Source organism: Rhodotorula toruloides, assembly GCF_000320785.1.
Source record: "Rhodotorula toruloides NP11 unplaced genomic scaffold Scaffold29, whole genome shotgun sequence".
Lineage (NCBI taxonomy): Eukaryota > Fungi > Basidiomycota > Microbotryomycetes > Sporidiobolales > Sporidiobolaceae > Rhodotorula > Rhodotorula toruloides.
The window spans coordinates 231,228-251,962 of NW_015622989.1; the positions used below are offsets into that span (position 1 = coordinate 231,228).

General features: G+C 63.6%; 8 protein-coding genes and 1 pseudogene across 9 annotated transcripts; 5 read left to right on the plus strand and 4 right to left on the minus strand.

The window, feature by feature from the left end:
* Positions 1–465: 465 nt before the first annotated feature.
* On the plus strand, positions 466–4,951 carry RHTO_04557 (uncharacterized protein; the record flags this gene model as incomplete). Its single annotated transcript, XM_016418223.1, has 4 exons — positions 466–724; positions 784–1,759; positions 1,872–3,700; positions 3,762–4,951. 4 exons carry the CDS (start codon positions 466–468, stop codon positions 4,949–4,951), a joined length of 4,254 nt encoding a protein of 1,417 aa, XP_016270484.1.
* Positions 4,952–5,158: 207 nt separating this feature from the next.
* On the minus strand, positions 5,159–6,521 carry RHTO_04558 (short-chain dehydrogenase/reductase SDR family protein; annotated as a pseudogene; the record flags this gene model as incomplete). The annotated part of the gene is made up of 6 exons: positions 5,159–5,322; positions 5,403–5,451; positions 5,516–5,659; positions 5,724–5,850; positions 5,911–6,382; positions 6,491–6,521.
* A 223-nt stretch (positions 6,522–6,744) lies between these two features.
* On the plus strand, positions 6,745–7,297 carry RHTO_04559 (microsomal signal peptidase 12kDa subunit; the record flags this gene model as incomplete). Its single annotated transcript, XM_016418224.1, has 4 exons — positions 6,745–6,798; positions 6,896–6,955; positions 7,019–7,105; positions 7,160–7,297. 4 exons carry the CDS (start codon positions 6,745–6,747, stop codon positions 7,295–7,297), a joined length of 339 nt encoding a protein of 112 aa, XP_016270485.1.
* Positions 7,298–7,456: 159 nt separating this feature from the next.
* Positions 7,457–9,448, minus strand: RHTO_04560 (protein-ER retention-related protein; the record flags this gene model as incomplete). The annotated part of the gene is made up of 4 exons (XM_016418225.1): positions 7,457–8,345; positions 8,403–8,627; positions 8,683–8,892; positions 8,952–9,448. 4 exons carry the CDS (start codon positions 9,446–9,448, stop codon positions 7,457–7,459), a joined length of 1,821 nt encoding a protein of 606 aa, XP_016270486.1.
* A 752-nt stretch (positions 9,449–10,200) lies between these two features.
* Positions 10,201–11,402, plus strand: RHTO_04561 (uncharacterized protein; the record flags this gene model as incomplete). Its single annotated transcript, XM_016418226.1, has 2 exons — positions 10,201–11,235; positions 11,298–11,402. The coding sequence occupies 2 exons, from the start codon at positions 10,201–10,203 to the stop codon at positions 11,400–11,402; spliced, it is 1,140 nt and encodes a 379-aa protein (XP_016270487.1).
* A 315-nt stretch (positions 11,403–11,717) lies between these two features.
* Positions 11,718–12,702, minus strand: RHTO_04562 (transcription initiation factor TFIID subunit 11; the record flags this gene model as incomplete). The annotated part of the gene is made up of 4 exons (XM_016418227.1): positions 11,718–11,851; positions 11,910–12,006; positions 12,091–12,225; positions 12,313–12,702. 4 exons carry the CDS (start codon positions 12,700–12,702, stop codon positions 11,718–11,720), a joined length of 756 nt encoding a protein of 251 aa, XP_016270488.1.
* A 212-nt stretch (positions 12,703–12,914) lies between these two features.
* On the minus strand, positions 12,915–15,507 carry RHTO_04563 (mitochondrial outer membrane translocase receptor TOM70; the record flags this gene model as incomplete). Its single annotated transcript, XM_016418228.1, has 9 exons — positions 12,915–12,938; positions 13,001–13,054; positions 13,111–13,363; positions 13,448–13,744; positions 13,803–14,337; positions 14,395–14,544; positions 14,616–14,757; positions 14,815–14,861; positions 15,222–15,507. The coding sequence occupies 9 exons, from the start codon at positions 15,505–15,507 to the stop codon at positions 12,915–12,917; spliced, it is 1,788 nt and encodes a 595-aa protein (XP_016270489.1).
* A 627-nt stretch (positions 15,508–16,134) lies between these two features.
* On the plus strand, positions 16,135–19,815 carry RHTO_04564 (zinc finger, PHD-type protein; the record flags this gene model as incomplete). Its single annotated transcript, XM_016418229.1, has 10 exons — positions 16,135–16,218; positions 16,358–16,405; positions 16,559–16,656; positions 16,736–17,402; positions 17,465–17,557; positions 17,645–18,160; positions 18,222–18,821; positions 18,890–19,087; positions 19,154–19,474; positions 19,531–19,815. 10 exons carry the CDS (start codon positions 16,135–16,137, stop codon positions 19,813–19,815), a joined length of 2,910 nt encoding a protein of 969 aa, XP_016270490.1.
* Positions 19,816–20,091: 276 nt separating this feature from the next.
* RHTO_04565 (Flavin reductase-like, FMN-binding domain containing protein) lies at positions 20,092–20,718 on the plus strand (the record flags this gene model as incomplete). The annotated part of the gene is made up of 4 exons (XM_016418230.1): positions 20,092–20,169; positions 20,252–20,304; positions 20,369–20,499; positions 20,573–20,718. The coding sequence occupies 4 exons, from the start codon at positions 20,092–20,094 to the stop codon at positions 20,716–20,718; spliced, it is 408 nt and encodes a 135-aa protein (XP_016270491.1).
* Positions 20,719–20,735: the final 17 nt, after the last annotated feature.

Here is a 20,735-nt window from a genome sequence, read left to right on the forward strand (position 1 = left end):
CGCTCGCGTGACCTCTGCGACATGCAAAGGAGCTGTATAAGGCTCCACGCATGCGCGGAAAAGTCCACGAACGCCGTCGTCGCCCACAAGACCTCGTTCAACCCGTCCGGCATCCTCTTCCTCGTTCACTCCGCTCGCTCGCTTCTTTCCGCGCTGTGAAGGCTCCAACAGAGTCGCAAGCGCCGCTTCAACACGGCGCAAGCCACGGGCGCTGTCCGCGCTGAGCACGAACCTGCTCCTCCTCTCGCTTCGCCCTCCTCGCCTCGTCGCCATCCTGTTCACAACTCGCTGCGAGGTGTTGCAGCTTCGACGCAGCGCTGGAAGACTTGATAGGGCCCGGGTGTAGCTGCTGTGCGAAAACTGGTGCGCCTCTCGTCCTCACATCCGTTCGTCTTCCCCACAAGCTGATGAACTCCTCTTTCCCTCGCTCGCAGCACCAGGTGGACTCTCAGGCGCGCATGAGTGATGTCGACTGCCGTACAGTACCCGCTGCGCGACCTGATCGACCTCCAACACGACCCTTACCCATCCTCGCCTCCTCCCGCTTCCACCTCGGCACCCTCGAAGCGCGACAACAGTCTCGACAGATGGCGCGAGAATGACGGAGACGACGACTGGGGAGAACTGCCGACTAGCACGGCGAAGAAGGGAAAGGGAAAGGCTGTCGAGGCTGACGGACCGCCCAAACGGCAGAGCAAGATGAGCGAACGGTCGAAGCGTGCGGGTTCGTCCGACATCCATCGCTTCTTCGGTGGTCTAAGCTGACGACGATTGCTCCCACAGTCGCCTCAGAGTCATGGGACGACGATTTCCTGTTCCAGCATGACCCTCCGCCTCCTCCATCACGACCGCCCTCTCGCTCGCGCTCTCGCCCGACCACTCCCGCACACCGCAGCGTATCTTCGACGTCTCGGATCCCGCCTTCACCTTCCTCTCCTCCTCCCCGTCGGCCCATGTCACCGCCGCAGAGTCTCGTCTTGAACGGTCCCGCAACCCTTTCGCTCGACTCGCTCGCATCCTCCGTCGGCTGGTCGTCTGACCAAGACCCGACTGTCACTGTTCCGCCGACTTCGACACAGTCCGCTACCCCGCGACCTCCCTCTCGCCCGTCGCACCAGACGCACCGGAAGAGCGAGTCGACCGCTACCGCTCGTCCTCCCCTCTCTCGTCAAACAACGCCCAGATCACGCATACCCAAGCCCGCCCCGTCGAGCAACTCCCGTCATGTCACTCCTCACAGCGAAGACGACGACTTCCGCTCCGCAACGCCGAGCTTGACGGAAGACAGCTTCAACAGCTTGACGACCGGCGAGGAGCTCGCAACCGAGACGGAGGACGAGCAAACGGACGTTGCGGTCGCATCGCCGACGCTCCGCCAGGCGCCCGTGATCGAGCGAGTCCCGAGTACCCGCAAATGGCGGTTCAGTCGCAGTGGAAAAGCCGAGTCGAACAAAGCGGAGGCGCCCGCTTCAGCGTTCAGCGGGTTCCTCGGACGCCGCGCGTCGGTTGCGCCTCGCGAGCCGGAGGTCATGATGATCGACCGACAGGAATTCGCGCGAAGCCGCCAGTCCAACTCGCCTCGAAACGCCCTGCCTCGGCCCCAGCAATCCGCCGACTCGGCTACACCTCGTCAGACTCGCGCCACCGCAGCAACTCGAGGGAAGCACTCGAGCACGGCTTCGACTGCGACTGTCTCGAGCGAAGGATCCGCCTCGAATGACCGAGCTAGACGGACGAGTCTTCAATTTGCGCCGCTCTCGTTCGTCCGGCGCGGATCCGTCGTCGACGCGCAGTCGCCTTCTGCGGGCTCGACGACGTTCGGCTGGCGGGAGTACAATGGTGACCACAACCGAGGACGACGACGATGGCAGGACGACGGGGCCGGACATGAGCGAGCTTTCGGAGGACGACGACGTGGTGCCCGCTGGACGGGCAAGAACTCGCCACGCTGCACGTCCCACGGCAAGCGCGACCACCACTCCTTCGACGAGCTACATCTCGCCGAGCACTCGTCCCGTCTCCCCTGTCGAATCGATCCTCGGCGGCGACAAGACCCGCTGGAACGCGAGCCAGGTCTCGTTCGCCTCGACCGCGTCGGCGTTTGCTCTGCGTCGTGATGGGTCTGCGAGACAGTACGAGGGCAGGGGTGCGGATGCAACTGCAGGCAGGAAACGCAAACTCGTCAAGAAGCGGCCTGTGTCGACGGTGGTTGGCGAGCAAGAGTCGCTCACGGCGTCGTCGCTCGGCCTCAGCAACGACGGAACGAGCGAGCGGCCTCTGCTTGCGCCGTCCATCTTCTCGACCTCGTCCGGCGGTAGCTCGTACCCCGACTCGAACCGGACCGTACTCACACGCTCTCGCTCGACCCGTCCAATGCCGTCGCTTGCGTTCGCGCGAGAGTCAGGCGACGAGGGCGGCACTCGTGGGACGACTCGTCCCACAACCCGTCAACGAGCCGTCGCGAACCCTCCGCGCCCGACGTCAGCAGCGACCGTCTCGCCGCGCAAGGGTGAGAAGGGCCAAGTTGTCGAGCTCGACAGGGAGTGGCTCGGCGTTGTTCCTTTCCCTCCATCTCCTCGCGCTTCCCTCGAGGCTCCTCCACCCGGACCCTCGCTTCCGACCTCCGCCTCTCGCTCCTCCTTACGGCCAACCTCCGGCTTCCTTCGCAAGATGTCCGGCAAGTCGCATCCTCCCGTTACCGGTCGCACGCAGGCGGAAGCGAAGCAGACCAAGCGAGGTAGCGGGATCGGCTCGTCTATCACGAACTTGCTCTCACGCTCGACTTCAGCTCTTCCTCTCGCCGGCAAGCGAGCGCCGAGTCCAGCGCCGTCGTCGAAGTCGGTCAAGTCGAGCAAGAGTCTCTTGTTGCGCAGGTCGTCGAAGAAGGGCAAGGACGACGAGCCCGAGGTGCCCAAGTCACCGTCGATCGGTGCTCTCAGGAAGCGCAGATCCGTCACCGCGCCTGTCACAGGCAAGTCGCCCTCGATGCCGTCCCTCCCATCGTCTCCACCTCCTCCGCCTCTGCCTCGATCCGGCTCTGCCTTCTCCTTCATCACGCGCGCTCGAGGCTTCTCCCGCTCGTCGCCTCGCACGGAGACACCGCCTTCGCCACGAAAGCCGTCGACGTCGGTGGATGCGCCGCCTGTTCCGCCAATCCCTCCACCTCGCCCGCCGAGGCCGTCGCCTGCTGTAATCCCCGCACAGACTGCGACTCGCCCTCCACCGTCGCATGGTCAGCTCAACGCAGCGTACCGAATGCCCGGAACTTCGGCGTCGACGGCCGCGGGTCCTTCTGGATCTCGTCCGGCGCAACTTGCACCGACTTCGACCGCTCGCGCAGCAGCAACAAGCAGGCCTCCCAAGACTCGTCCGCTCCAAGCTGGTCATCGCCCGAGCGTTTCGCTGTCTTCCATCATGCCCCTTCGTTCGACTTCGCCCCTGCCTCGTCCGCCACAGCCCCCCCTCGGTGTCAGGACCTCCCAGCAGTCGTTCGCGAGCGACAACCCTTCGACCGCGGGCGAGAGCGACCGCCCGCCAACCGTCTACAGCTTTGGCGACGATCTCGTCAATGGCGAGGACACGGGTGTTCCGAGGCGGAACAGTCTGAGCGACTTGCGGATCCCGGCGCGGATCACGAACGCACAGAAGAAGATCGAGGAGGACCTGGAGCGGGTCAAGCAGTTTGCGGCGGCGATCGAAGGTGCGTTTCCTCGACTTCACTTTCCGCTTGTTCTAGTCGGCTAACGACTGCCCGCACGCAGAGCTTAAGGCGCTTCGCGGACAGTACGAAGAGCTCGTACAGGTCATGGCGCTGCCATCGGTCTCGCCTCAGCATCTCTCGCCTGATCAGCCTTCGAAGAACGCCGTCGCGAAGACTGCGCAGGCCATACGTCGAGTCGAGCTTGACTATGCCTCGTGGTGGGAGCAGGCGCAGACGCTCATCGACCTCGGCGACGGCAAGCCTCGGCAGGCTGCGAGTCGACCATCTCCCGGCACGCTCGCCAGTCGCCGCGACCGGTGCGTTTCGCTCGCGCCTGAGAAGACAGATCGACGCCATTCGCGAATTGGATCAGAGTCGGAGGCGGAGACGATTGCTTCGGCCCGTCCGGCGGATTCGACAGTCACCAAGCGGCAAGTCAAGCGCCGCCCGAGTGCATCATCAATCGAGACGGCTGCGAGTGTCGCCCACCGACAGAAGGAGATGCTCCGCGGCGTGCTTGCGGCGCCGCACAAAGGTGCCTCGCTGCCTTCTCGGGCACCGCCGTCCCCACGTCCTCCTCTCACGGTCATCACTCAGCCTGACTCTGCGACTTCGTCGGTCTCGCTCCAATCAGGACGACGTGTCTCTCCTCTCTTCGCCGCCCTCGCCTCCCCATCCACGCCCAGCCTCTCGCCAGAAAAGCCCTCTCCAGCGTCTCGACGAGTCAGTCGAACGGGCGTCTTTGGCATTCGCGAGTTCCTCTTGCGATTGCGCTCTCGAGCAACTGAGGAACTCGCCGCGTCCGTCCAGACAGATCCACAGCTCGTCTCAGCGGGACAAGCGGAGTCGGATGTCGCACCGGCGCCGAGGAGGTCGGTATCCGACCCAACCTACCGGTCTCGTCACGTGTCCCGTCCAACGCCAGCCGTCTCTGTCGCGCCGCCGATGTCCCGACACGCTCCGCGCACCGCATCAAACTCGACGAGCGACTCTGACGAAGACTGGGACCTCGAGTTTTCGCCTCCTCGCGGGGCATCCGTCCTCCAACTCGCCGCCGAAGACACCACATCGTCGCTCTCTCGCCGGCACGGGCGCACGTCATCCGTCGCTGGCGTCCGGGGCAAGACCGCCTCCGCCGATGCCAAGCTCGTCTTGACCACCGAAGCGATGCCAAGCCTGCTCGAGAAGGTCAGGGAGGTTAGGGAGGCGTGCGAGACTTGTATCGGGCTGCTGAAGGGGCTAACGGTGTAGTTGGCGGAGCCGAGGCGGGACCTCAGGCCGTTTCTCTTCCTTCCTTCTTCGTTGTACGACCTCCGCATGCCCTGTTCTTGCGCATAGTCTCGCACTCGTTCGCATCACTCCGCACTGCTGCATTCGCACATCTCGTCTCGCTTCCTCGTCGGATCTCTCGCGCGGAAGCGACATTTCGAGCTCGATAAGCTTACGACTCTATTCCGCTCAGTAGCTACTTGGGTGCACCAGCAGGGTCCCTCCGTCTACCAGGACGCTCTCGCCATTCACGAAGCGGTTGACGACGAGCATGAGCGCGATCGAACCGACGTCTGTTGCGGAGCCGGATCCGCCGACGGGAGTCTGGAAGCCGAAAGATTCGGAGGAGAGGCCTACAGCGAGCAGGAAGAGGCGTCAGTTGACGAAGCGCGGTGTCGCGAACACTTTGCGACGGAAAGAGGCGAGGACGCACTACCTTGCTTTGACGAGATGCCGTACTCGTCGACCGTTCCAGGCGCAGACTAGCGAGTCAGACGAGCGACGTCAGCATCTTTGAGCGTCAGATTGAGAGACATGCAGACGAACCATGCCAGTCACAAACCATCCAGGCGAGATGCTGTTTACGCGGATGCCAAGAGGAAGGAGGTCGTGTGCGAGCAGCTTGGTGAGGTGCCCAAGCGCTGCTTTGGAGAGGAGGTAGGGGTACGAGCACCCGCCTGTTGCCGGAACCTGCGAGAAGACGGAGTGTAAGCGGAAGAGCGAGCAAGCGAGCAAGCGGCAAAAGGTGACGCACCTTGGTCCAGCCGTTCATGCTGACGTTGTTGATGATTTGGGGTTGGAACTTGTCAACATACGCTGCCTTGGTCTGCGACGCCGCGAGGAGTGGGAGGAAGGCGATGGAGAGGAAGTAAGGACCGAAGCTGCAGGAGGAGCGGTCAGATCAGCTTGTACTTGACGGTACAGAGAGGAAGACGATGCACGTGTTGATGGACATGGTGCTGTGGAGATAGCGTCCGTCTCAGGCCAAGGAGAGGAAAGAGAAAGCCTCGTGCTCGCGGAAGACTCCGTCGCCCAACTTCATGAAGGTCTCCTTGTACGCCTCAGCGGTCTGCTCCTCCGGCGGCTTCGTAGGCTCGCCCATAGTGCCTGTATCGGGCGAGTTAGTGCGGCTCGACAGAGGGACGAGGGCGGACACAGCCGCGTTGTTGAAAAGGACGGTTACGTAGTCTTCGCGCTTCTGGATGTTCTCAAAGATCTTCTCCGCCCCAGCCTTCGAGCCGACGTCTCCTTGCAGACCAATCATCTTGCCCTCGCTGCCGCTGTCCTTGGCGAGTCGAGAATACCGTTCCGCGATGGATTCAGTCTGCTTCTGGTCGAGGTCGACGATGTAGACGGTCGCATTGTTGGCGAGCAGCGTCGAAGCGATCATGAGACCGATTCCGGAGGCTCCGCCTGTCGAGCGAGGCTATCAGCATCCTTGTCGAGGAGGAGGATGTGGGGAAAGGAACGCGCCTGTTACGACCGCGACCACTCCGGTCAAGTCGAACATGCTGGATCCACTCAAAGCCTTCAAGTCGTGTCCTCCAGTCATTCTCGATAGCTACAGCGGAGCGAGAGAAGAGCGAGAGAGCAAAGTCTCGGGATCCGAGGAAGTGGAGGGCGGTGACGACGCGAGGGACGCTGGAAAGGCTGCACGCCGTCTACAGTGCGCAGGACAGCTCAAATCAAGTGCAAGCCAGTCGGACTAGGCAACGAAGCGAGGTGGACGCGGACAGACCCGCTTCAACCTCTTCCTCTTCGACCACGACGTCGCCATGTCACTCACGGCTCAGCTGGACGCGCTGAGGGATTCGCTCGAGTGCAAGATCGTGCGTGGATGCGCCGGGCCTCTTAGACGGCCGCCAGCTGACCTGCTCGCCCTTCTCTCGCCTCATCACCTTCAACGCGTTTGACGGGCGCAAACAGGACTTTGTCGGGCAGGACCTCGTCGAGCGTCGTGCGAGGGTCATCTTGTGGGCCTCAGCGGTGCGTACGAGCTGCGTCACCCTCCTCCGATGGTCTCGGCCCACCTGTTCCTCCTCCTGCCAGGCTGTCGCGTTCGTCCTTGGCTTCGCCTTGCAGAACCTCAAAATCACCTTCGCCATCTTCACGTTGGGTTTCTTGGGCTGCTTGGCGGTGTGCCTGCCTGTCCTTGCTCTTTTGGACATCGCTCACGCCTCGAATGAACAGGTCACCCTCCCGCCTCTTCCCGCCTACAATGCACACCCGGTCAAATGGCTCGACCCGCTAGGCGAGTACGGCGAGGTGAAAAGTGCGGTGGCGGCGGGAGGGTCGTCGGGTGCGATAGAAGGGAAGAAGGGTCGGTAGAGGAGGGCACGGGTTTTCGCTCTTTCGTGTTGTAACAGGTGCCGCCGCTCGAGAGGGCTGTCTTGCTTGCACAGATTGCGAGACGTCAGTCGAGACGCTGCGTCTAATGCTGCGATGCAGGGATAGCCTGTAGAGAAAGTCACGCATCCCTCCCGCAGTCTAAACCAGTTCCCCTTCTCTCGCCCCACCCGCGCCCTTGACATCCTCGAGTAACGGCGCTGTCACTCCTCCCGGCCCACTCGGTCCCGCGCCTCCGCTGCCTCTCAGTGCCAGCTCGTACTCCTCCTGCATCCGCAACCTCGCCTCCCCTTCGTCCTTCTCGAGCCAGCTCACCCCGCCCGGCGCACTCGGTGCGTGGTGGCTGACGACCTCGCTCCCTGCACCCTTCCTGACCGCCTCCCACTCGATCCGGAGGTAACACCACATCCACCTCCTCACGACCTCCATCAATTCAACCACGAACACACCCGCCTCGACTTCTTGTACGCTGTGCAGGTGAGAAGAGAGTTTGAGCGACCATGTGAGACGCAGGAGGAGGTCGAGCAGGATGAAGAGGTAGTAGATTAGCGGGTCCGGGAGGAGGAGGATCGGCCGGAGGAACGGGTAGGAGAGGTTCGGGGAGGAAGCGGTCGAGAAGGCGCGCATGTGGTGGGTGCGACGAGAGCCGGGAGAGCCAGAAGTGGAAGGGACGGCGAGAGTGGCCGAGGCAGGACCGGGTTTGGGGAGAGGGGATTGCGGGCGGGAGGGCGGAGGAGGGAACGTTGTCGAGAGACTTGACCCGTCCTCGCCGTTCGCTAAACTAGGTGGGCCAAGCAGACCGTTTGGCGTATTTGACCGCGCTCGGTGGTGCTGGTGCGAGCCTGCGAGCCCTCGACTGGCCGGAGAGCGGTGCGGAGCATGGCTGCCGGACGACGATGGCGGGTTGATGAAGGCGTACGAGACGGAAGGCGACGACGACCAGCCTGATTTCGTGAGGAGCGAGAGGCCCCAGTCGTTCGTAACGTCCCACCAGAACGAGTACAGGCTGTTCACGAGAACGGCGAGAATCCTGCACGGAACGAGTGTGAGTCATACGTCTTTCGAGTGAGAGCGAGCCGAAATGCACCACAGGTTGAACAGCGTCGTCCGCCCGATCCACCGCTCACCCGCCTCGTGCGCTTCCTCGTCCGGGTCGAACGGGTCGCCAATGACCGTCTGCATTGCCGAGAAGATGATGACGGGGAAGGCCGTCGCGTACTTGAGGGCGTTGAGGAGCGACCGACGAGGGGTGGGTGTTGAGCGCGTGTAGACTTCTGAGAGGCATTGGCGGAAACGGAAGAGGTAGGGCAGGCTGCGCGCGGAACGTGGGTCAGCAGGCGTAATCGCGTCGAAAGGGCTGGACTCACGAAGTCATGAAGGGTACGCCCCAGACTCGCTTGCACGCATCGCCGACAGACAGTCCGGCTGTCCCGACCGCCCCGCCTTCGAACAGGATGCATCCCGCGACCCATACATCGCCAAGCACTTTGGCGGAAGAAGTGAGGATATCGGCAAGGATGATGTCGCTGAAGGGCACTGCGGCATTGAGCGAGGGCGAGACGATGCGTCGGATAGACCTGCAAGAGACGGGAAGATTAGTTGCGTGTCGACGAGACGGACGCAAGTCGCGACGCACCGCAAGAAGCGGAACCGCTCTCTCCGGCACAGCGCATTCCCTGGCCAACAAATCGCCGCTGCTGCCAGGATGAGAAGCGCAGCCGGCTCGATCCGCCAGCGTTCGCCTGCGGCGGGATCGCCTCCCGTCAAAAGTCGGAAGAACAGCCATCCTGCGGCAGTCCATCCGAGTCCCGCGACTGCAAGACTGTACAAGGGCGGGTAGAGTTTCGAAGGGTGGACGTAAGGAGGGTGGGCGGTCGAAGACGGCGCGGTGTTGGAAAGAGAAGAGAGAGGGACGGTTCGAGGGAGAGTCGAAGGCGGGGCGTCTAATCGGACGTCTAGAACGAGGGCGGTGTCGATGCCGAGATGGGAGAGGATGTGCAGGTTCGAGGCGAACCCGAGGACAGTGAGGGACGAGAGGAAGAGGATGCGGAACGGGAGAGGGTAGCGGAGGCCAAACGCCGACAGCGCGTCCGTCGGGAGGCTCGCGTCGATTGGTGGCGAGTCGATGTCCATCCTGGATGTCCTCTGAGTCCTAATCCCACCTCAATCTGGCGTGTTGCTGAAGGGCGAGGATCCCGCGAGTCGTTGTCGAGTGAGCGGGACGAGCGAAGCGGCGGCAAGACTTGGGGCAAGCGCCGGTTCGCTCTGTTGACTCTGGCCGTCCTCGAGAGCGTGAAAAGAAGCCAGCCAAGCGTTTCCGCTGCGGCCGAGCGTGTGGGCCAAGCGAGAGTTCGCTCGAGGCGACACTTGGGGAGCAACCACAACGCCGCAACCCGCGAGGGCGCTTGCTGGAACGCTCTTGAGGTGCTAGAAACTGCCCAGAGCGCTGCGTCTGCTCACGACCCGCAACAACGGCGCGACGAGGCCACCTCGCCATCCTCATCGACCTCTTCATCTCTCGACGCGGCTTGCGCCTCGCACACCGCCGTTGGACGGTTTTCGGGAGGACAGATCGGGTACAATAACACTGGGGAACGACTGTACAAGCGGAGGAAGCTCAAGCGCCCCTGCATCTCTCCGTCGACCTCCCTTACGTCGTCTCGACCCCTTGCGCCTCTCCGCACTCGCCTGTCGCTGCAGCAGGCGCTCTGCGCGCGTCTGAACGAGGTTCAAGAGGCGAAGGAACCTCTGGCATCTCTGCCAACGTCGTCTGCCAATCTCGGTGCGTCAGTCGCCCTGCATCCAACGATTCGGCCGCCACTCCCGTTGACGCTCAACCGCGTGATATCCCCAGCTCCACCTCGTTCTAGGGCTTGACAGGCGAGATGTCGTCGACACTCGATCCACCGCATCCTCCAACTCTCGCCGCTCCCGACTCGCCTCGACAACCCAGCTCTTCCACCTCGAAGATCCCCCGTCGACGACCATCGACGCAACTTGGCGAGGCAACTCGTCCCGGCGTCACATCTGGCTCGCGCGTTGTGTCCAGTCCTGTCATGCTGTCCAGCGGGCGAGTTGGTGGAGAAGACGGCAATCGAGGAGGACATTCTCGCAAGTCGAGTCGGAGTGGTGTCGGGCTAGGCGTCTTGTCGACAGAGTTGCCAGCTCAGCCCGCCGCGGCCGACACGTTGCAGGGGAGGCGGAGGACGAGTATGAGTGGAGCGTCGACCCCTCGATTGTCGAATCAGCCCGAGATGCGACGCACACCCTCACTCTCCATCTACATCCCCGCTACTCCCTCACCTTCTGCCGCCTCGCCCTCTACGTCTCATCAAGCTGACCCTCGACGGCGACCACCTCCGACTTTCCAGTCACCCATCTCTGCCAGCGACCACCCCGCCTCGTCCTTCTCCTCTCCCTCCGCCCCGCCTCTCGCGCACCAACCTCGCCGATGCTCTCGCTTCAACCGACCACCTCGCACTCCCTATCCTCACCACGCCCAAGCAACGGGCAAATCCCCTCAAACGCCTCACATGTCCGAACACTCGCCCCACCCGCATTCTCACGGCCCTCACGCTCGACACCTTCGCTCGCCGTCTGCTTCGTCGACGCTCACGGTCGGCACGACGTATACGTACACGAGCTTCGACCTGCAGCACCCGAAGACGCCGAGGGAGGAACGGGAAGAGAGGGAGGCGCTGGCGAGGGCGGAGAGGGAGAGGAGCGGGCTAGGGTTGTTGAGGTGGTTGTGGCGAGGACGGCGAGGGGCGCGACGGGAGGACGAGGAGGAAGCGGTAGACGAGCGGTCGGCGTTGTTGCGCCGAGATGGAGGCGGCGAGGCAATGGAGCAAGACGGCGGGCGGCCGAAGGAGATGACCAAGTGGGAATACGTCTGGTCGGAGACGGTTTGCTACGCCAAGGTTCGTTGCGCTCTCGCACATCAGCTCTGCGGGTAGTAGCTTACAGATGTTCCGCGTCGCAGCACATGCTTCCGCCGATTCTCTTCTTCGTCGTCTTGGTCCTCGTCATTGCGCTGCTTGCGTCTCACCAAGCCGTACGCCGTATTGTGCACCCGCCAAAGCTCTGAGCTAGCACGGCGGTCGGACAGACACTCTCATTCCCCGGTTCGTTGTCTCCTCGTCGCGCTCAACTTCTTGTACCTATCTACCGGTCTGCGTCTTCCCTCACATCGTTACTTACCTTATCATCGCATTCACGACATTCCTGCATCTGTTCCATCTCGCGACGAACCTTCACGCCGTTACGTCTCTGCAAAAAGCTGTTGTTGCGGATCCACACTTGCTCTCGTCTGCTAGCGGAAGGAATTGCGTGCGAGCGACCGAGTACTATTGGCAACAAGAAGGGAAGAGAAAGCTCTGTACAAGGCATCAAGGCGCCCCCCTCATTTGACGAACAACTTCTTCCTCTGCGTCGACCCGCCTGCACCGGCTCCTTCGTGCTCCTCCAGGTACAGTCGGTACGCTTCTCGCAGGTCGCGAGGTGTGAGCGGGCCGGGGTGTTGGGAGACGGAGCGGGCTGCATCGAAGGAATCGTCAGGGATGAACACCGGGAGGAAAGAGGAAGGACGACGCACCTTTCTCGACGATTTCACCGACGAAGACTTTGGCGAAACCGCGCACGACGGTGAGGATGGAGGGAGAGACGGATTGCTGGAGGACTTGGTTGACGAGCTGTGAAAGGGCAAACGAGAGCGAGACGGTCGAGTTCTCCGGTCAGCGGCGGCGTCGCGACCGGTCAGCTTCTCGGCCACGCACCTTCCGTACGCTCGACTTGGTGAGACCGCTTCGACGGTACGCCTCGTAGCGGTCCATCTGCTGCTCGTCAAAGTGCTCGAGCAGGACTCGCAAGTCCTCCTTCTGCTTCGCTACCTCGCGCTGGTTCGAGCCGAACTGCAATGTACGAGCTGGCATCAGCTCTGTATTCTCCGCGAGTTTTGAACCCACGAGAAGCGAAAGCAAGTCCGAGCGAGTACTCACCTCGTCGTCCGAGAACTCGAACACCTCGTCCTCCGCATCCTGCTCCTCGCCGTCCGGCCCAGTCACAGCAAGTCCGACTCCCTGAGCCTCCACGTCCGCACCGGCTGTCCCAGCGCGTTCCTTCCCCTTCCCGATCCCATCAGCGACGCTTGCACTGCGCTCGCGCTTCCCGCCTCCGCCGAACGCAGCGGGCGAGTCGGCGTATGCTGGTGGACTAGATGCGCCGACTGGTGAAGCTGCGGCGGATCCGTACGGCGGAGGAGAGCCGGCGTCGCCTCCTGCGGTGGTGCCCTTCTTGGGCTTCTTCGTGCGAGGCGCTCGAGGCTTCTTGGGCTTGGGAGGAGCGCTTGGGGGTGGAGGTGAGCCAGCGTTTGAGGCCGTGCGCTTCATGGCGGGGGCGAAGCGAGAGGTGAGCGGTGAAGGCGGAGGGAGAGGGCAGTCTCGACGAGGAGGGACGGTCCTCGCTATTGGCGGTGCAGATTGAACCACCCAGTATCTCATACGCATAGAGACCGCAGAGATGGGCAATGTCGAGGTTACAGGTTGCAAGGCGGCTTGAAACGATAGGAGGAGGGGAAACTACAAGGTATTCTGCCATGAACTTACGCTGTCCGGCTCAAGCCGAGCTATGGTGGCACACGGAGAGTCAGTCAGGATCCACGAGCGATGGGTGAGACGGGAAACGCACTCGGTCAGCCTGGAGAGGGTAGTTCTTGAGGAAGGCGATCTGGGCGCGGGTGGCCTGCAACGAACGCATCAAGTAAGCACGGTCTCGAGTCGAGCGGCGAGCGCGCGCACATTCTCGTAGGTGAGGGCGTTGACGAGCTCGGGCTCGGTTCTCGCCATCTCTGCCGACTTGGCAAACATGTCGGCCGCGTCGTGAACCTTGTTCTGCTGGAGCAGGAGCTGGGCGAGCGTCGCGACGCCGACGTCGCATTGCGGGTCAATGTCGACCGCCTCGCGGCAGATGCTCTCGGCCGTCGCAAAGTCCTGGCGGTGCTGGAAGATGGCGAGCGCCTTGTTGACCATCGGGAGCACGTTTCGCGGGTGGCTGCGAGCGGCACGGGACGCCTTCGATCAGTACAGGTTCGTCAAGCGAGACGTTCTGACAAGCGAGACCATCGTTCAGACTCACTTGTTCTTCGCGAGCTCGATCGACTTGTCGAACGCGTTGACGGCCTCGGGGAACTTCTGCTGGTCGAGCAGGAGCTCGCCGTAGTAATTGTACACCTCGGCCGACTCGGGGTTCTTCTCGATCAGCCGCCGGAACTGGTGCAGCGCCTTCTCGGTCGAGCCCGACTTGTACTGCGCAACCGCGAGCTGGATGTGTGAGAAGATGAAGGCCGGGTCGACCTCGGACGACCGGCGGTACTCGGCGATGGCGCGGTCGAATTCGCCCGTGATGAAGAAGACCTGGCCGCGGTGGTAGAAGCTGGAGGGCGCGAGACAGTGAGTTCCGGCACCCTCGAGAAAGGACAGTTGCAACTCACACGTCGGCGTTGTTCGGGTCAATCTCCAAAGCGCGGTCAAAGTCCTTCATCGCGTCCTCTGGCCGGCCAAGTTCCATGTGCACGCTCGCCTTCTTGACCCAGCTCTGCGCGCTGTCGGGCTGGACAGTCGTCGCCTCGTCGAGGTCGACAAGCGCGCCCTCCGCATCGCTCATGATGAACTTGAACGTCGCGCGCATGTTGAGCGCCTCGGCCTTGCCCGCCGAAGTCGAGATCCCCTGCTTGATCGACTCGTTGAAGAAGGTGAAGGCGTGCGTAAAGTCCTTGGCGTCGAGCGCGTCGTATGCGAGCTGAAGCGTGCGGTCGCCCTGGCTCGGGTTGGCGGGGAGAGAAGGAGGAGGGCGAGTGCGGAAGGCGGTCAGGTAGGCGGTGATGAAAGTCGGGGAGGGGAGGCGGGGCTCGCGGGTGGTGAGGATGTCCTGCGCCTTTTGCGTCGCAAGCTGCTTCATGACGCGCTCCACCGAGTCGGTCGTCGAGCTCGTGCTGAAGTTGTCGAGGATTGCCGAGGCGGTGAAGTCTGTGGGTTGGACCGGTCATCACGAGTAAAAGCTGCTCCGAAGCCGCGCCGACGCACCGCAGAGAGAGAGGTAGAGGTTCTCGGCGTCTCCGAGCTGCTCGCGCGCGGTCGCTCGTCGGTTCAGCGCCTTGATGTACTGCGGGTCGAGGCGGAGCGCGTTCGAGCAGTCCTCGACGACCTTGTCGAGCTGGTTCAGGTTCGTGTAGCCTGCGGACGGGACCGGTGGGCTATCAGCTCTGTTCTCGTACATGGGCTGAGAGGAGCGCGCCCGAACGCACATGCGGCCCGGTTCGAGTAGAAGACCGCCTGCTCTTCGCACTGAATCGCCTTGGTGTAGTAGTCGATGGCCTCCTGGTACTGCTTCGCCGAGTAGAGCTTGTTGCCGCGAGCCTTGAGAGTGAGGGCGGTCTTCGAGCGAGTCTGTCCGTGTGCAAGGGTGAGCGGTCTGGTCGGGTCGAGAGAGGGGAAAGGACGAACCTCCGGGTCCATCACCTCGATGTCGGACGCCGTCAGCTTCAGGGAATCTGCCAGCGTGTAGAGCGTCAGTTTCCGGCTGTTGAGGATCCGCCGAGCCTGCGATGCCCGTTCACCGCGATTTCCGCGACCCTCGAATCCGCGTTGCCAGGAACCCAACCGTTCCGCATCGCGCTGTCCGCTCGCACTCCCACGTAGTTCCCAAACACATTCGTTCACACTCTTGCTGCCCCGCACCTGCCCAACTATCACCCGACGACACTTCTCCCGCTGCCGTCACCGGACCAAGGGGAACCATCCCGCTCCTCTCGAAGCCGCGCCGCCCGTTCAGAAAGTCTCTCAGCCATTCTGAGAGCTCAGCGAGAGTAGCCGCAGTGCGCCACACGGCGAGTGCGAGTCGCACGACTGACCGTCATCGTCGTCGGCCGACTTGGCGTCTGGCTTGCCCTCGCCCGGCTGCTTGGGCTTCTTCTGCTTGCGCTCCTTCTTGGCCTTGTCTGCGGCCTTGTTGGCGGCGTCCCTGGCCTGCTCCCTCGCGCGGCGGGCGTGCTGCGAGTTGCTCTGGGTGTAGTAGAGCGTTCCGGCTGCCGAGAGCGCGACGACGCCTGCGGTGATGAGGACGGCGCGGCGGTGCTGCTGGAACCACAGCGAGAGGCTCGACGAGGTCGTCTGCGCAGCCTGAGCGTTCGAAGCCATCCGTGAGCGATGCGAGCGAGCGAGAGCGATGCGAGCGAGGGAGAGCAATAAGAGGGTCCGTCTCTGCCTCTTCCACCGCTCGAAGCGGGAGCTGGACTGGCTAGACCGTACCAGGGTGACCTTCTAGAGCGTGCTACCCTGTCAGACTGTCCACCTGCAGCTGTCGAGAGGACGCGAGAGTGACCCTTCCCCCTTTGACCGCCATCTCATCGCTGCTGTCCGCTTACACCGCTCTGCTGGGATCAAGCGCACGCGCATCGAGCTCACACGCGCCTGTGCACCGCCTGAGTGCAAGTCGCAACCCGCCCCGTCGCGCCGTTGCTGCCATCTGTTTGTCCCTCGCGCCTCGCTCCCACCCGAGTCCTCCTGCGCTGACACAGGCCTCGCACGCGCACGCAGACAGTTGCACGCGCTCGGAAAGAGTCTCCCTTCACTCCGGAACCCGTGCGTCGAGGTCCTGCGTCCCGCCGTCCCGCCGTTCGCCGACCAGTCCTCCACCCCTCCTGCGCACCACCCGACTCGCGCCAACAGCTCGCCAAGCCCGTCTGAAGAACACCTCGCCCGCTCGACCAACTACTCGGAGTCACCGCCGACGAGTGCACCCGCAGCGAGTACACCCTCACAGCCATGTCGAGCACCCTCTCGGACCAGGAGATTGCCGCAGGCCTGCGCAAGCTGCGCACCGACTTCCGCACCGCTGCCATCGCTCACGTGCGTCTAGAACCTCATTCACTCGAGTCGTGTGCTGGCAGGGCGGCCAACGCGTTCGCTGACCACTGCATCTTGCATGGTTTCCTCACGTTTCGCCGCGGCTCGTCTTCCTTCCCCGACTGTCTCCTTGATCGTGCAGTTCTCCGTCCTCTTCCTCCACCACCTCGGAGGCACCTTCAACACGAGCGTGAGTCGGTGACTCCGCCCTTGCGTGCGGAAACAACCGTCAACCCCGTGCCTCGACATGCTGGTCTGCATGTCAGCTCGCGGCATGTCGAGGCTCTGGGAAGTGGGCGGTCTTCCTCTCCTGCGCACTACTGACACTCTCCTCTCCGCGCAGGACTTTGAGCTCGACTTGCTCGGCGTCAAGCCAGACGCTCAGATTCCCGCACTCCTCGGCAAGATCCTCAACACGCTCGCCAACGACCGCAACACCAAGTGCGTAGATGCGAGCGTCCCTGGCCAGCCTGTCGTGGATCCCGGATCGCTGACCTTCTCATGCCCGTCGTCCCCGCAGCTCCACCAACTGGCTCAGCGCGCTCCGTCGCTCGTACAACCGCCGCGTCGGTCGCGAGGACAACCCGTTCTACTCGTGGCACCGCGTGCCCGGCAGCGTCGTCGAAGCCGAGCGTGCGATCGAGCGCGCGCGCGAAGAGGCCGAGTACGACGCGTACATGGCCGCCAAGGCGGGTGGGGCGTCTGGGTCGGGAGAGGGGGCGCCAGCGGCGGTCAAGAAGGAGGAGGACGAGCAGGTCGAGAGGAGTATCTTTGCGGATGCGGAGGACAAGTTGAGGGAGGCCGAGAAGGCGCTGTACCGCAAGGCGGGGAAGAAGAAGGCCGGCACGCCCTTCACTGTCGGCGAGTCGGACGGTGTCGTCGCAGCGCGCATCAAGGAGGAGGACAAGGCGGCGAAGGAGGACGGTTCGCTCGTGCGCGAGGCCGGCGCGGCGGACGTCAACGTCTCGGGCAAGACGGCCGAGGCGGGCGTGCCCGTCACCGAGGCCGCGCTCGACGACGGCTTCAACGCCGAGATGGCCGACGCGATTGCGCAGGACGCCGCAGAGGGCGCGTTCCAGGAGCAGCAGGCCGAGGCGAAGAAGGAGGAGGGTGCCGAGGAAGACGAGGAGGAGTGGTACGAGGAGCAGCGGGCCGTCGAGTGGAAGGACCTGAGCCTCGAGACCAAGGTGCGCACGGGACCGTTCCTCTGGAACTGTCAACAGTCTCGCCGACGCTCGTCTGCCCGCAGCTCGACGCGATCTACAACGTCTGCGAGTGGCACATGGTCGACCCGGCTCAGCAGTTCCGCAAGTACCTGCAGTGGGATGGCGAGGCGGCCTGGGTAGGTTGCGCTCGGTTTCTCTCGCTTTTGAGACCACTCGAACTGACTCGCCCGACCTCTTGTCACCCTCGACAACTTACAAAGCAGCGGCTCGACCCCATCGGGACCGACTCGGAGGGCAACAAGTACTTCCACACCGCCGACGACCGCCTCTGGATCCAGCGCGACCCGCCCGCAGCCGACCCGTCGAACCCGTCCGACCAGCCCGTCCGCAAGCCGCGCACCTTGCTCGGCCTCCGCGCCGGCCCTCGCGACAAGAGCAAAAAGGGCACCGTCACGGGCGTCGTCCGCTTCAAGCTGAAGAAGAACGCCGAGACGGGCGCGTTCGAGCAGGTGGCCGAGGACGAAGAGGCGGGCCCTTCGACCGGCGTCAAAGGCGAGGACGGCGACGAGGACGTCAAGATGGGCTTGTCGGGTCCGGCGAGCGACGCGGTCAAAGGCGAGGAGGACGAGGGGTCGAACCTCGGATCGCCCGCTCTCTCGTCGTCGAAGAAGCTTGCGGACGAGCCGGCTGTCGAGCAGGAGATGCCGTCGTGGGAGAAACAGTACTGGGAGGAGCGGCAGCGCGCGGACAACACGCCCGGCTTTGTCGAGTGGGAGGCGGTGCGTTGCGGTTCCGTCCTTCCGTCGGGAGTTCGTGCGCTGACCCGTCCATCGTGCGCAGGTTTGCACGACGCTCGACGACTGGCGCGCCTTCCCCGAACGCTTCGCCAAGAGCACGCATCCCGACGAGATCAAGCTGAGGGAGCTCGTCGCGCTTGAGCTCGTCCCGGCGGTTGAGCAGGGCATCGAGGACGAGAAGCAGCGCCGCGAAGAGGAGCGCCTCGCCGAAGAGGCCAAATCGGCGGAACTCGCCGCCCAGCTCTCGAAGCGCTCATCGTCTCGCGTCGCAGGCGTCGACGAGGACGGCAACCCGATCAGCGACCGACCGACGCGTGCGGTTCGCCAGCAGGTCCGCAGCTACGCCGACGACGGACTGAGCGAGTTTGTCCCTGCCGAGTCTGGCACTCCCAAGGCCGAGTCGCGCGAGGACCGCCTCCGCAAGCGCGAGGAGGAGAGGAAGCGGCTCGAGGAGGAGCAGGAGCGCAAGTTGATGGAGGAGCTGCGCGAGCAGGAGCGCCAGGAGGCGATGGAGAAGAACGGCGGCGTCCTTCCCTACGAGCTCATGAATGACGACGAGCGCGCCGAGTACGAGCGGCAGCAGGAGAAGGAGCGCAAGCGCGTCGAGGCCGAGGAGAAGAAGCGCCAGAAGGACGAGGCCAAGGTGCGTGTGTTGAGGCGGATGGGAGCATCACTTCGAAGCGCGTGCTGACCCGCTTCGATGTTCTGCAGCGCGCCCGTGCGAGGGAGCGTCGTGCCGAACGCAAGGCTGAACGCGACGCCGAAGCCGCCGCAGACGCCGAGGCGGAAGCTGCCGTCGCCCCGCCTCCTCCTGCGCCCGTCCTCCCCGTTCCTCCGGCCGACGACGCCGCCGTCGACGAGTCGTGGTACCTCGATTGCGAGATTTGCGGGACTGCGGGTTGGAACTACGTGCGTCGCGCGGCGGGACTCTCCCGCTCCCTTGTTCGTCCCGCTGACCGCACCTTCCGTCCGCAGGACGACGGCCTCGGCTTGATCTGCTGTGACTCGTGCGAGGATTGGCAGCACTTGCCTTGCCACCAGCAGGCGGACGCGCTCGCCGGTCGCATCATCCCGTACGAGGACGAAGCGTTCAAGTGGATCTGCGGTCACTGCCAGGGCACGCGGCAACGGCGGCCTCGTCCTCCGAAGCCTCCTGCGGGTTCGCCTCCGCAGCTCGTCTACCCGCCGCACCCTCTCGAACCCGTCACCGGCCAGAAGCGCAAGGCGTCCGTCAGCAACGGCAACAAGGGCGCGGCCGCCGCGCAGGCTGCCGCCAAAAAGCCCAAGGCGACCAAGGTGCGTGGGCTTGGTGTCCCTTTCCTTTCTAGCACTCGCTGATGGCCCGCTCGCAGTCGAACGGGCAGTCGATCCCGTACGGTCACGGCGGGCACCCCCTCTACCACCCTTCGGCGTACCAGCACCCTCAGGCCGTCCAGTCGCCGACCTACGGCTCGGCTTCGCCTACCGCGCCGACTCCCTCGCCCGCGCCTGCCGCCGCGCAGCCCGCACAGAACGCGTCGATGTCGTACGAGGAGCTCAAGGCGGCGATCGAGGCGAACCCGTCGCTGATGGCGCAGCTTCCGCAAGAGTACCAGGCCCACTTTTCGCAGCTTCTCGGGCTCCCCTTGCCGTCCTAGTCACTTTAAACCGCTCCGTAGATTTCCGCATTTCCCGCTCTCTGTTGGCAACTTGGTTTCATCCCGCTTCGTCTCGTACGGTCCCTCCGGCTTCTTCGCTCGTGGCTTGGACGTCCTTCCTCGTCGTCGCTTGCCGGTTCGTCGTCGCGCGGGCCGGAGAGTCGCTCTTGCCGCCTGCCGCGTCCCCACTTCTTGGGCGATTGTCGGCACCTCTCGTCTCGCTCGCCTGGCGCTTCGCACGATGCTGCTCTGCTTGCTATCGACGGATATTCGAACATGGTCTTCTACGAACCCGGCGTGACCGACCACGGCCTCCCGCACGACCCGTTCAAGGCGTGCGTCGTCCCGCGACCGGTGCGCCCTCGCTCTCGCTTCCTTGTGCTCGCGGGGCTGCGAAGAGTGTACGCTAGCTGACTGCACTGCTGCCTCGACGCAGATTGGCTGGATCTCGACGCGCAACTCGGATGGATCCGCCAACCTCGCGCCCTAGTTCGTTCCCTCTTCTTTATTCACTTCCTGCGTGGCCTGACCTTGCTCGACATGCACGCGACAGCTCGCAATTCAACAACCTCACCTTCGACCCGCCCTACGTCATGTTCTCGGCGAACCAGAAGCCGTCAGACTCGGGGAGGAAGGACTCGACGGTGAACGCGGAGCGAGAGGGAGAGTTCTGCTGGTCGCTGGGTGAGCTTACGCGGTCACTCGTGGCTTTCATGACACTCAGAAGCCGAAAGGACTGACGTTCGATCTCATGCAGCGACATACGACCTTCGCGAAGCGGTGAACAGGACTGCGGAGCAGGTTCCGTACGGCGTCGACGTGTTTGAGCTGGCGGGCCTCTCGAAGGTTCAGGGCAATCTTGTGAAGGCACCGATGTTCAAGGAGTTGCCGGTCAAGGGTTAGGGTTAGGGTTAGGGTTA